Source organism: Nannospalax galili, unplaced genomic scaffold (assembly GCF_000622305.1).
Source record: "Nannospalax galili isolate Female #2095 unplaced genomic scaffold, S.galili_v1.0 scaffold366, whole genome shotgun sequence".
Taxonomy (NCBI): domain Eukaryota; kingdom Metazoa; phylum Chordata; class Mammalia; order Rodentia; family Spalacidae; genus Nannospalax; species Nannospalax galili.
Window position 1 is genome coordinate 70,602 of NW_008355168.1, and position 14,391 is coordinate 84,992.

General features: G+C 43.8%; 1 protein-coding gene across 2 annotated transcripts in view; it reads right to left on the reverse strand.

The window, feature by feature from the left end:
- The window catches only part of Ap3m2 (adaptor related protein complex 3 subunit mu 2), a 117,099-nt gene that overhangs the window by 14,519 nt on the left and 88,189 nt on the right, over positions 1-14,391 (reverse strand). Inside the window, exons 1-3 of one of the 2 annotated variants that reach the window (XM_008852294.2) lie at positions 6,034-6,101; positions 4,412-4,754; positions 1,572-1,743 (exon numbers count right to left, since the gene is read on the reverse strand). In XM_008852294.2, coding sequence (XP_008850516.1) covers positions 1,572-1,743; positions 4,412-4,684 — 445 coding nt within the window. In that variant the 5' untranslated portion in view covers positions 4,685-4,754; positions 6,034-6,101. Of the gene's footprint in view, positions 1-1,571; positions 1,744-4,411; positions 4,755-6,033; positions 6,102-14,391 lie in introns of those variants that run through there. The other variant, XM_029555654.1, reaches the window with a different exon arrangement.

Here is a 14,391-nt window from a genome sequence, read left to right on the forward strand (position 1 = left end):
GCACACGCATAAAACATTCCAGCTTTTCAAAAGGGATTCTCTGATAGTTTTTTCTACAGCTGTGTGAGAATTAAAAAACTTTGTAATACCCAAAACATTCATAAAGATTTTAAGGCTGAAACTAAATCTAGAATATTACAAAACACAATGAATTTGTTACTGGGCCAATATTATATGAAGTTTTAAGTCATCAAAACTTTATAGGATGTTCTATATCTGGTACAACATGTTTTTTCTTACTCCCTTAAAAATTTATTTGTAAGACTGTTTTGGCTCTTCTAATATAGCAACTCTGAGTTTCTGTCTTGTGCTACATGAACTTAATATGTCTTGACAGATGACAAGCAAATCTAACCCCTTTGTAATTCCTTTGCAAAACTGTTTTGGCTACTCTTCATATTTGTATTTTTCAAAAATCAGTTTGTTCAATTCTCTGAAATCGCTGGGCATGGTGGTGCATGCCTTTAGTCCCAGCACTCAGAAGGCAGGGGCAGGTGGATCTCTTTTAGACTGAGGCCAGCCTGGTCTACATAGCAAGTTCCAGGGAAGCTGACGCTACAAAGAGACCCTGTCTCAAAAAGACAAAAAAAATTCTCTGAAACCCCAGTTTCCAAAAATGTAAATTTTAATGAACCACTATGATTAGTTTGACTAAATCAAATGCAGCTCAACAAACACCATGGACAAGGTTAAATGATGAGTGACAGGCCGGGAGGAATGCAGCATTTGAAGCATAACTCCACAAACCAGCACTTGTACTTCCATGACTGAATTAACTGCCAATGAAAGGCATTCTTCCGAGGTAGTGTTGAATAAAACAAAAAATTTCAATAAAAAATGAACAAAGGGGGTAGGAGCTGGAGAGAAAGCTCTTGCAGAGGACCTGGGTTCAGTTCTCAGTACCTACATGGCGGCTAACAATCATCTGTAACTCTAGTTCCAGAGGATCTGATACTGTTCTGGCCTCTGCACACATCATGCACTTACATGTATGCAGGCAAAACACTCATACATGCAAAATAAGATAAAAATTTTAAAAAAGAAACAGTTTATTAAAAATGAACAAAAGACACAAAAAAAGTCACAATGAGGAAAAAGTTGATATTTAAACAGGTTTTAACCTGTGTAGTAAAAAAAATGAGTATGGATAACAAGATACTATCAAAATGTTCACATTCAAAAAAAATTTAGGGAGCTGGAGATGCTAGGTAAATGCCCTATCACTGCACTACATCCAAATCAAGGCTAGATCTGAATATACAAATGTGTGAGACATGGGTGTTATGTAAAATTCCTATAATGGGTCCTCTGCCCCATAGCCTGGTGCTCTCTGGGCTTTACCTTCAGCTCTAGCCCACTTAGATTCTCAGGAGGCTTTCCCTTTCTTAATAAACTGTCTTAATTTCTAAACAAAAAAAAAAAATCAAGGCCAGATCAAAGAGCACTGAAGGTGAGATGAAAGCACCTGACCCTTGAGATTCCCAAAGTCTCAGAGCTGCCTGTGGGGGCAGTGGCCACCTGCAGCCCCGCCACACCTGCAGCCCCACCCACATCTGTAGCCCTGCCCACACCTGTGATAGTGTTGACCACCGTCCGGAGAATGGTGGGAGGCTTTATCAGTTCTTTGAGGATGTTGGACTCAGTAGCCAAAGGAAACCCATTGTCAAGCATCTCTTCCAATACCTCATAAACCACCACCACGTTGTCTTTGATCACTGGCTCTGAACAGACTCCAAAATAGTCCTGATGAAGACATAATAAACATATTTATCAACCAGAGACTGAAAAAAATAAAAACCATGTTCCTGAGAGTAGGGGCTTGCCTGTCCATAGTGTTTACCCAGTGTGTCTGGGACATTCTCCAAGGAGAGAACAGAGTGGAGCCCTAGTTCTCTGAGGCAGCCTGGTGTCGTGGTGACAACACAGGACTGGCACACGGTACCTAGGCTGTCAGAAACATCTGTAAGTCAGAGGAAGCCTGCATCTTTGGGTTGGTTTCCTCAACTTGATAAAGTATAAAAGGCTGACTCTAGACAGATATGTTCATGAAAAGTTAAGAGCTATGCAAAACTGTAATACTTGACATGACATAGAATTATATGCAAAACCTTTCCAACCTTCTGCTATACTATTTCTTAATATTCTCTCAGAAAGAATAAAATGAAGGGATGTACCAGCCCAGCACAAAGTCTCTTTAGAGCATGTTTGATATTGAAGACTAAGAACTCTATTCTTTCATTTAAAAGGTTAGGCTATATACTAAATTATCTGGGGTGTGGATAAAGCACAGAAAACCTGGATTATAGTCTTTTCTTTTGAGCTTCTTTTTCTAGTGCTGTGGATCAACCCAGGGTCTCCGGGGTTATAATCTTGTTACTTGTTAACAAATTTAGGTCCTGATTTAATAACGAGAATAAAACCACATAGAAACAAAACATGGAAAGTATAAGGACAACAGGGACTAAGGGAGAAAGGTCTGTAGTCAGTGTACGCATATTATAGTGTCAGTTGGTGCTGACAGTGCGCAGATGGTCAGGCAACTTTTGGATTCATGGAGAGGAAATAAGCAACTGAGAAAGCCTGTTCTACTCATGGACAACTGATCTTTAGAAAGTTCTTTCCTGCTAAGCTGAAGCCCACCTCCTAGTCCTCTATTTGAAGACAACAAACTTCCACTTCATTTTTTTTCTTCTCCAGGCCACAGTCCTGAGCTCCCCTCCACTGCTTATGAGATAGTTTTCAGATTGTTTCATCACCTGGCTATTTCTCTGATATCCCAATCTGGACAGACTCTACAAGATGTGGCCTAAAATACATCAGACAGTGAGAAATATCAGTGAGATTCCAAGATCCAGCTCACTCAGGAGTAAGCAATGCATCCCTAAAACTAAGTAGGAAAAATGCCGTGCTTCCTTCCCTGATTTTGTTTTATAAAGTAAGTACTGATTCTACAGACCAGGCAGGTATAAGGCGAGAAGAGCAATTGGAAAGGAGACCTGCAATGCAAGGTACCACAGCAAGAGCACCTGTGAGTCTGCCACTGGGACAGGAGATAAAGCACACCAGATGCTAGGCTCCGGGCGGGTTCACTTTTACCAATGGCTTCAAAACTGACAAGCACTGAAGCCCTAGACTTCATTAGCAACTTGATTTTGCTTTCCTAAATTCCTCTGTGGTTTTAAATACACAACTTTTCTTGCTTTGTGGCTTGTAGCAAGTTATATAATATTGGTATGGTGATGGGACCATTAATTTAAGCATGGGTACATTGTACAGAAATCATAGCCAGGCCCAGTCAGAGTAGCTTAAGAACTTAACTACTGGACTCTTCTAGTTTCTCCATATCCTGGGGCATGTAATTCTTGAGTTTTCATTATGCAAAGGAACTAGCATATGACATAAGAAGTGGAATTCCAGAACAACATTTGGAGGTAAAATTTACTGAAAACAGCTCTAGTCGTGTAATGTGAGTGAACACAGCTGAATGAACTGACTTTTTACCAGAATCATATCTGTCTCCTTCTAATTCCACAATTCTTGTAGACATGTGACTAACTCCAGACCTCACATGATAGAGAAGCTAAAAGGGCCCTGCTTCTAATACATCATTCAAGTAATGCAAATAGTCACAACAGTTAAAGCTGAGTGACTATCAGGGAGAGCATTCCACTGTCTGGATTCCGAATCTGGGCAGCCTAAACTCCTGTGCTTAAATGGTACTTACACCCTAGTATAAGTCCCCGCCCAATACCCTGCCCCCAGATCTGTAAATCAAAATGAAGACTACAATGTATTACAAATTCTCACAGAACAGAAACTTTGACAATAACTCATCATTCGCACACACATGCTGTAGGTGCCCACTCCCCCCAAGATGAAGGCTGAGCTCATGAATGATCCCGGCTGGGAACAGTTAAAATAAGTACGACTTACCACGCCAGTTCTCTGAGAGAACTTTACACATCACATTTGGGCATATTTCAAAGCTATTTAGAAAAAAACTGAACTCTAACTTGTGAGCAAAATGTAGGACCAAAACTAAGAAGTGGGGTGGCCTTCTCATGTGAGAGGCTTAAAAGCATTCCAATTGTCCTTCTGGACACAACCAATTAAAAAATAGAAACAAGAATCTTATCGGGTGGGATAGAAACAAGCAAAGTTCATTTTTTTATTTTTTTAAAAAAATGCTTCTAACCCAAGCTAAATACAATGGCAACAGGACAATAAAAATATTTTGTATTCTGGCCGGGCAGCTCAGACCTGTAACGCCAGCACTCAGGAGGCTACACAGGAAGTGCTGCTTGTCTGATCCTGCACAACACAGACCTAGAATGACAGCCTGTCAAAAACCATTGTTTTAAAAAAGGACCCTTTGCTGTTTACATATATAAAGCTTCCCACATTCACAAACCTGAAATGTGTCCACTACGCGGTGAAGGAATTCAATGACAAACAGAGGCGGGACCTCTGTCTGGATCACAGCCACAAAAAAGATCTTGTGGCGGTAAACACTTAAAAGATAGTGGTGAGGGGTAGGGATAACCGGAGGCACGTTTTCTGCCTCAGTAGCTCTCTCCTGTGCCTCAAAAAAGTAATCACAGACGGAACGGCTGACCACGCTCTTCCAGTGCTTCTCCAAGAAAATATCTCCAGAGGAGTTGATCAAGAAAAGACTGTGAATCATGGTGAAAGCTGCCAGTGGGTGAGGAGCACCTTTTCAGTCTGCAGGTGTCCGGATCCTGCTAGTTTTCAACCTTAAAAAAAAAAAAGAAGAAGCTAGATTCAGGCTCACTGAATCAAACATGCACCTATTTTTCAAGACCAGACAAGGTGACTCCTACAGGCATGTCCACCCTGAACCTGGAGGATCCCTCCCTTGAATTCCTAAGAATTCAGCCATCCTCACATTTGTCTGTTGTGCATTCTCAGTTATCTTTACTGTTGCCTGAATTACATCCATTTAAAATACGCTCTTCAGGCTTGTGAGATGGTCGGGCAGGTTAGAGTACGTGGTGCAAAGCCCAGCAACCTGAGTTTGATCCCCAGGGTCCATGAGGTGGAAGGAGAGAAATGATTCTTGCAATTTGTCCTCTGACCTCCATATGTACATGGTGGCATGCACCCCCACACAAAAATAAATAAATGTAATAAAAAATTTTAAATACTACTTTACCAGGCATAATGGTACATGCCTGTAACCCCAGCACTCAGCAAGCTTCAGGCAGAAAGATCACAGCCTGGGTCACATAGCAAGATGCTGCCTTGAAAAGCCAAAAGGAAATTTGGGAAAAGAAAAGAAATAAGGCCACCACTATCTGACTAGGCTGTGACACTTGAAACAGGGCTCCTGAAGCTGAGGCACTGTAAGATACACAATGGACTGGAAGGCTCTGGGTGGAAAAGAGATACAATTTCAAACATCTTACTAGTAATCTAACACGTAATATATTCGGTCTAAACAAAACATATTAAAGTTTACTGTTACTTTAACGTGGCTCCTATGCAAAAATGACACACATGATCCTTTCTAGTTCTACTGAGTTGTCCCTCCAGATTCTTATCATTCTGATCGAAACTCATTCAGACTCCATTCTTCGAATTACTTGTGCACAAAGCACGTCGCTGGGTGCTTTAACAAACAGCTGTGGAGACCCTAGGGACCAAGGCCAGTTCCCAAGATGCAGCAACTGCTCATCTTGCCTCGGTGGCCTCCAGGCAAACCGACAGAGAGCGAGCCCAGGTGGTCACAGGGCAGAGGCCTGTTTCCTCAATGCCCAGGGCAAGCCGGGACGGCGGGAGTCCTGGGCCGCGGCAGGCTGCAGAGGAGGGCGACGGCCCGGCAAGCCGCCAAGCCCTGGGTGACCGAGGCCCTCCGCACCAGTGGGTTCCAACCTGACACTGGTCCAGGAGCCTGGGCCTTGCCGGTCTGAGCATCTGTGTTGCCATAGCAACAGCCTCCCACCCCGGAACTCCACCCGCACCTCTCTCGGGCTGCCCCAGCCCGCCCCGAGCGCCCCGCGCACCCAGCCCTACCCGCCTCGACCGGCCTTCCTCCGCTCGGCTCCCGCCGGCCCCGACTCCCGGCCGGCCGAGCACCGGCCCCGCCCCGCCCGCCGCTCGCCCACTGATTGGCCAGTGACGCCAAGCCCGCCGCTCTTCGTCTCTGATGGATCGCTCTTCTCCGCTAGGCTCGCGCTTCAATTGGGTTTTGTTGAGACTTCAGTAGCCTCCAATTGGTGTAGCCCCTTGACTCCAAGCCATGATTGGAGGGCGAAAACAAGCAGCCTTCCAGTCACAACCGGCCCAGGCTGCCTCTACCTACACCTGGGAAACTGAAGGTTAACTCCAGCAGAGTGCTAGAAAGTGACTCCTGGTATGCTATTTTTCTGATCGTGCATCACAGATAATCATGAGCAATAACAACTACCCTCCTTACACAGGTGCATTTAAAAAGACCCCTTTTCATTTATATGCTGTGCGCTGATAAAGTACACGTGTTGATAGGCCACGTTTCTCCAAATCTCTGCTCTAGCTAGGCCACCACCTGCTTGACCTCGGACAAGAACTTTCAGAATTTAATTTCCCAGATCCGAAAGCGCAGGTGTGGGACAGGTCTTTGATATTATAAATTTCAAGTGATTCGGGTCATTTGTGCCTAGAAAAGTGTGGAGAAACCAGAATTAAAATTTAACTGCATTTAGGGCTGGAGAGATGGCTCAGCAGTTAAGAACACTGACTGTTCTTGCAGAACATGCATGTTCGAATCCCAAGCACCCACATGGCAGTTAACAACTGTCCATAACTCCAGAGGATCCGATAGCCTCTTCTGTCCTCTGCGTGCATTGCACGACAGGGTTGCATTTACTTACATGCAGGCAAAATAAAAATAATAAAATATTTTTTAAAGCTTTAACTGCATTTAGTCTAAAATAAGACATTCAATAAGATGAGGTGTGGACGGGGTTTGACGCGATGCTTGGCACACAATTGTAGGGCAGATAAAGCTGTGGTGATGATGGTAGTACTGACATGGATGATGGATTCATCCTCCCTGGCCTTGAGTTTTCCCTTTGGTAAAATGAAGCAAGAAGAGCAGACCCTCCACACAGATCTTTGTTGAGGTGGTGCATGTACTTTGCCATACGTGTGAGGAACAGATACTTGACTACTCTGATCTAAGGAAAAGAGAAAAGCAAAAAAGCGTGACCAAGGTGCCGTATTGTGTGAGTTTAGGGGCTCTGCTGCCAGAGCACCTGGATTTGTACCCCAACATTTTCCATTCATATGACCTTGAGAAGGTACCATCCTTTACAGTTAAATTCCTCACCTCTCAAATGAAGACATTAAGAATACTTACTTCCTAGACTCTGTGAAGATTAAGTTGAAAAAAATGTTATGGATTGAGATTGCCTAAGAAACAGCACAAGATACAGTAACATTTGATAATTAAATTAATGTGTGTCACAATCACTACTGTGTGCCCACTCATTCCCCGAATTAGCATTTACTATCACAGCCATTTTCACACACAGAGTCCAGCTAGGAAGGCAAATAAGAAGCCAGTGATTACAACCCAGTGAGAAAACAAGGACATGGGGTAGAGGTGGTGCTGGGGAAGACACTGACCTGCAAATGGTATATATTCTTTAAAGGATGTCATGGCAGGACACAAAAGAACACACCTGGAAAGCCCTAGACATAAGAGAGTGCAGAGAGGCTAGAAGGGAAGCAGGAACCAGGGGGTTGTGTGCCTTGTCATAGTCGTGAGCATTTATGGAACACCACGTGATATGTATTGTCCATTCATTCCATCTGTGTGGTGTGGTGTGTGTGTGTGTGTCTCTGTGTGTCTGTGTCTCTGTGTGTCTGTGTCTGTGTATGCTCATGCCTGTGGCTGTGCCTGTGGAGGCCAGAGGTAGATGTCTGGTGTCTTTCTTGATTACTCTCTACCTTTTTCTCTTTGCTTATTTTTGTTTTTTGAGATAGAATCTCCCTGTAGCCCTAGGTGGCCCAGAACTCACTATATAGGCCACGTTGGCCTCTATCTCACAGAGATTCACCTGCCTCTGCCTCCTGGGTGCTGGGACTAAAGGCATATGCCACCATGCCTAGCCTTCTACATTTTTTGAGACATGGCCACTCATTGGTTGACCAGGAGCTCACTGATTGGCTAGACTTTCTGACCAGCAAGCACCTAGGAATCCTCCCTGTCTCTGTCTCCTAGCACTGGGATTATAGGCCCAGGTATATACACGATGTTGGGGACCTGAATTCAAGACCTCATGCTTGCACAGCAAGCACTTTACCAATTAAGTCATCCCTCTATTCCTATTCATATTCATCATATTTTTAAAAAAAAATAAAGATGGGTCTTGGGTCTGGGGAAATGACTGTGCAAGCATGATTGGAGTTTGAATCCCCAGCACCCACATAAAAGCTAGGCAGACAAGGTGTGTTTTCCCTATAATCCAGGTGCTCAGGAGACAGAAGAGATCCCTGGGGCAAACTGGCTAGCTAGAATAGCTAAATCATCAAACTCTAGGTTCAGTGAAAGACCCCGCCTCCATAAATAAAGTGAAGAGAAATTAGGAAGACACCCTGTGCCAACCTCTAACCTACACACACACACACACACACACACACACACACACACACACAATTAAATTTTTAAGATGGGTCTCTGGTTCGCAGACTGGCCCTGAACTGCTGAAATCAAGTGATCTTTTTGCTATCAGCCTCCCAAGTAGATGGGAGTACAACTGCATGTGACCACACCCAACACTATTCCAAAAATATTTAATGAACCCCACTATGTAGCAAGCCTGGCTCGAGTGCCACACCACCAGTATGCAAAGACAAAAATCCATGCCTTCACAGAGCTTCCATTCTAGTTGGGGGAGACAGAGACTGAACACAGTAAGCAAATTACGTAGTATGGTGGATTGAGGTAGAAGGTCATTCAAGCGTGTCATGGAATTGGCAAGTCACAGTAAAGGAGTAGGGAGAGGACTGACAATGTGGCTCAGTGGTACAGGTCTTGCCTAGCGCACAAGTAGACTCTAGGTTCAATCTCTAACACCTGCAAATAAGATAAAATAAAATGCTAGCAAGAGTACATCTTCCCATGAAGAAAACGTTGCAGGCAATGCTAGAAAAAGGCAAGGGCGAGATGCCTGGGAAAGAACCTTCATGAAGGGAATAGAATAGGCAGTGTGAAGGCCACAGCTCAGGCATGCCTGAAGAGTTCCAGGGGCAGCAGGGTGACAGTGTGGCTAGAGCAGAAGGAGTCAGGGTACCTTAGAAGCTGAGGTTACAGGGAGGCTGTATTCAGGAAGTCTTGAAAGCTAGTTAAAGCTGAACATGGTGATGCATCCTGTAATTACAGCAGTGAGGCAGGAGTTCAAGGCTACCTTGAGCTCTACAGTAAGACTGTATCACCAAAAAGGGGGCTGAGGATTTAACTTAGTGGTAGAGTGTACACACATTATGCATAAGGCTCTGGGTTTGATCTTCAGCACCACAATAAATAGAAAAAATGATAGGTAGGTAGACAGATATAGATAGATGATAGATAGATGGATGATAGAGATAGAGAGATAGATGATAGAGGATAGACAGATTAGATAGATAGATGATAGGTGATAGAGAGGTAGATAGATGATAGCCTGCTAGATGATAGATGATAGATTAGATAGATGATAGATGATAGATAGATAGATAGATAGATGATAGATAGATAGATAGATAGATAGATAGATAGATAGATAGATAGATAGATAGATAGATCTTGGCTAGCCATGGTTGTAAAATGGAAAGCCACTTGAGATTCTGAACAAATGAATGACAAGATCTGATTTATCCATCTGTTGGGGTGAGAAGAGATTACAGGAGATTAGGAGGCTGAGTAATCTAGGTAGAGACAATGGAGGTAGGATCAGAATAAGGCCATGAAAATGATGGAAACAGGCTACATGTTTAGTCATGTAAGGAGCCAGCCAGCTGGGTATCCAGTTGCCTGAGATATAGGGAGTGATTCTCTCCAGCCCTCAAAGCCTGGCCCTCTTCAGTGAATTTGACCCCAACCCTGATGCCTCCACAGTAGAAGTAACTTCCCCACCTCTGGGATCCAATTACATTTCACAGTCTTGTCATGTGACTTCCAGTCCCTCTGGCTACCATCGCTGGATGATAATCTCTTTCAGGAGCCAAAGCATGGGCATCACAATGTCCTGTACATATTTAATTATCAAGTAAACTATGGAGCACCTCTGAGATATGGAGGGTACAGAGACAATGCGTGCTACTCCAAAGAGTACACAAGCACACGGAAGGAGCATGTCTGTGTGGAAGGTACGGACTAGATTTGACACATCTGCACTCAACAAAGAGATCCATGTTCCCCTTAAGAAGCTGTCACTGCTGACTGCCCCCACTATGCTGGACTTGGGAGGCTCAGTACCCTTCAGTTTTTCCATGTCCATGTAGATGTACTTGGTGGTTGTTGTTTAATTTCCCATCACAGAGCAGAGGCCAAAGAGGACACTTCTAAGAAGCTTGTCTGAAGACTTGAAGACAACCCAATGGAAACAAACAGAAAGTGTAATAGACAGCTGAGCATGATAGTACGTGCCTATGATCTCAGCTGAAGCAGAGGGATTACAAGAAGTTTGAAGTCAGTTTTGGGCTGCATAGCACAGTGAGTTCCAGGTTACAAACTGGGCTACATAGCAAAGCCTTGACTCAAAGGAAAAAGTCATTACATTAAAAGAAAACAGAGTTTAAATTTTTTTATTATTTTTATGTTATGTGTATGAGTGTATTGACTGCATGTATGTAAGTGTATTCATGTCATGCAGTGGCCATAGAGGTCAGAAGAGGGCATCAGACTCCCTGGAACTGGAGTCACAGTGATTGTTAGCCACCATGTAGGTATTGGGAATTGAATGCAGGTCCTCTGCAAGAGTGCTCTTAACTGATTAGCCATCTCTCCAGCCCCAAAATATGAATTTTAATCAAGTTTTTAAAAAAATCTTTGAATACTTCTGTATGCTGTGGTTTGTTTTGGGTTTGTCTTTTATGTTTTTTGTAAATATTAATAAACCAGGATGTGTGTGTGTGTGTGTGTGTGTGTGAGAGAGAGAGAGAGAGAGAGAGAGAGAGAGAGAGGCAACAAATAATGTGGCTTACTTACTATGTGCAGTGTAATGTGATCAGGGACCCTGGGGCTTCACTGAATCACACCTGCCTCCAGGCAGCAGAGGTGCTTGACAACTACTCCCACCATCAAGTCATTTCTCGTTCCCCAAACACAAACTCTGTCTGAAATGGAGACAGCAGCCTTGGGCTGGGCTCCTGGTTTCAGGCTCAAGAGAAAGAAATTCACTGGTGTCCCAGGTGGTTCCTTCCCTGGCTGACTATCCACAGAAGTAGCCAGTCTCAGGTCCCACTCCCACCCCCAGAGCTCAGAATCATTCTACATTTGTTACCAGCTACCCTCTGTCCTCTCTCCAAACTTTTGGTCTATGTGATCTCATGTCAGCACCTGTTAATTTAAGATGGTGATCACCCCCTTCCCAGGCTCTAGAACCACATACTCAATTCTTAGTTCATTCGTGTCTCCATTCAGGAGCTTCACAGACATCTTAATAGATCCAAAAGGAACTTAAGTTTCAGGATGGAGAGACATCTTAGCAGTTAAAGGCAACTCTCACAAGTTAGAGGGTATGCCCTCAAAGGGGATTGTGGGAGCCCAGTCGCTTCTTCTTTCTATTCCTGGCCATGAGATCCCTAGTCTTGCATGGCCACTTGCTTCTGCCACAATGGGCTACCTGCCTTGTCATAGGCCCAAGTCCACATAGCCAATCATTCATGGACTGAAATCTTCAAAACTTGAGCCAAAATAAATTTTCTCTGTGTAAGCGATCACCAGTGCTTGTTGTAGTAATAGAAGATTGCCCCTTACCTAAATGTAGCTCGTCTTCCTCTTTTGCAGTCTCCTTTGGCATTTTATTCCTTACAATTTCATCCAGCTTTCAGTTGCTATAATGCTGTCTGTGGTCTTTATTTTCTCACACTAGCTGGATCACATTCACCTTGGAACAGGTACTGTACCTGTCTTGCTTACTCTTATGATCCTTACGACAGTGTTTGATACCCAGGAGGCCTCAATAAACATTTGTGAAGGAACTAAGCTCCTATTTACCTGATGTTGGAGGTGCTCTAACCTACAAAGTACAAGATATCCAAACACATGACTCCTGACACTGGACACATAAGAACCAGCAGTTTGCTAGTGACACACACTCACCACCTGGAGGAAGAAGCACCTTGCACCAAGCAAGGCATGTATGGTTATCTCTGGGGTAGGGAAAACCATGAAAATGTGAAAAGTAGGATTAAGCAGTGACAAAGGAGTGGTATGGACACTTGGATGCCTGAGCACGTGCCTAGCATGTATGAAGCCCTGGATTTTATGACTAGCCACACACACACGGACACATGTACACACACGGACACATGTACACATACACACACACACACACACACACACACACACACACAAGGGGTGGGGTCGAGGACGAGATAACCCTCAGTGTCTACTAGAGCACATGATCACTTTATTTGGATATTGTCATTAGCTGCCAAGAAGATGAGACTCATTAATGGGAGTTACACGAGGAGCAGCTTATCCAGTAGCTTATCCAGCTGATAGAGGGACTAGCCAGGCAGGGAGCCTTTCCTGCCAGGTGGGGTCATATCTGATAAGACTGTTTCATTATGAGTATGTAAACAAGTTATTATAATACCATGAGCCCTATAGTGCTGTGTGTGCAGTCTACTATATGATAAGCTGGTCCATGATCAAAAATATTCAGTAAAACCAAATTGTGAACCTACTTTATTCTCTCCCTAAAAAGAAGACAGTGGGGACTATGCTCACCTGTACGCAACAGAAAAGCCAAGAAACATCAGCAAAAAAGAAAAGATTGGCTTTTTTCTCACATCATGAGAACTCAGGAGGTGGAAAATCAATGGTTGGAATGGCAGCTTCTATCCAGGACTCAGATAGAAGTCATTAGCTAGTCATTCTACTACTTGTAGATTGGTACTTTCAGCCTCATGCTCACAGTATTGCTGCTGTGGATCTGGTCATCAAGCCAGAAGGGAGAAGTGACTTTCGGTTTGCTTATCTGTTACTTTGAATAAAACAATGACTCAAAGCAACTTGGGGGAGAAAAGGGTTTACTGGCTTACCGGTTACAGTCCCTCAAAGAAGAAAACCAAGACATGAACTCAAGACAGGAGCTTGAAGCAGAAACCACTGAAGAACAATGCTTACTGGCTTGCTTCCAGGCTCATGCCCAGCTACCTTTCTTTAACAGCCCTGGCCCTCCCAGTTAGGAACAGTACTGCCCACAGTAGTTCTCCCACATCAATTAGCAGTTAAGAAAATACTCTGTAGCCATGCCCACAGGCCAATCTGATGAGGAAATTACTCATTTGAGGGTCCCTCTTCCCAGGTGTGTTAAATTGACAACCAAGATTAGCCATTGCAAAGACCAAGAGTAAATGGGCATGAACCAACTGAGCCATCTCCCTTTAATGAGTTTTTTTCGTGAAACTCATGCTCTTTCATGCAGAATTGGGTCAAAAGAGGTGCTAGGACTGTTTGTAGCTGGGCTTATAACTACCATTTCTCTCCAGACAGAAAAATGGATATTGGATAATCAACTGACAGGCTGTCCATAGTCAGTGGGAGGGAACAGTGAAACCACAATCAATGAAGAGAATATTTTTAAAGAAGATCTGGAATTGAAGACTTAGGGAAAGCAGATGAGAAAAAGAGAAAATGCCCTAAAACTGCTTTGATTTCATGTTACTAGAAAGAGAGACAAAAATATGCCCAGAGTCACGCCTTTAATTCCAGCACTCGGGAGGCAGAGGCTTGTGGGATCTCTGAGAGATGGAGGCCAGCCTGGTCTACATAGTAAGTTCCAGGCCATCTGGGGCTGCAGGGAGACAAAACAAAAACAAAACAAATATGTTCAGAGTAAAAAGAATATACAGTAAATGATGTCCAGGGAGGTCAGACAGCAGTCAGGTCACAGCCCGACAGATAACCTAGATAACCTGCTAGAGATCTAGACACAGGCATTGGGTCTCAATAGTCATAACTCTAAATGAGAACACTGGATACACTTATCTCAAGAATCTTTTCGCTGGGTATGGTGGCACACGCCTTCAATCTCAGCACTTGGGAGGCAGAGGCAGGCCGATCTCTGTGAGTTCAAGGCCAGCCTGGTCTAGATAGTGAGTTCCAGGACAGCTGGGGCTACAGGGAGACCCTGTCTTAAAAGAAAAAAAAATATTTTCAAACTCTACACTTCTATC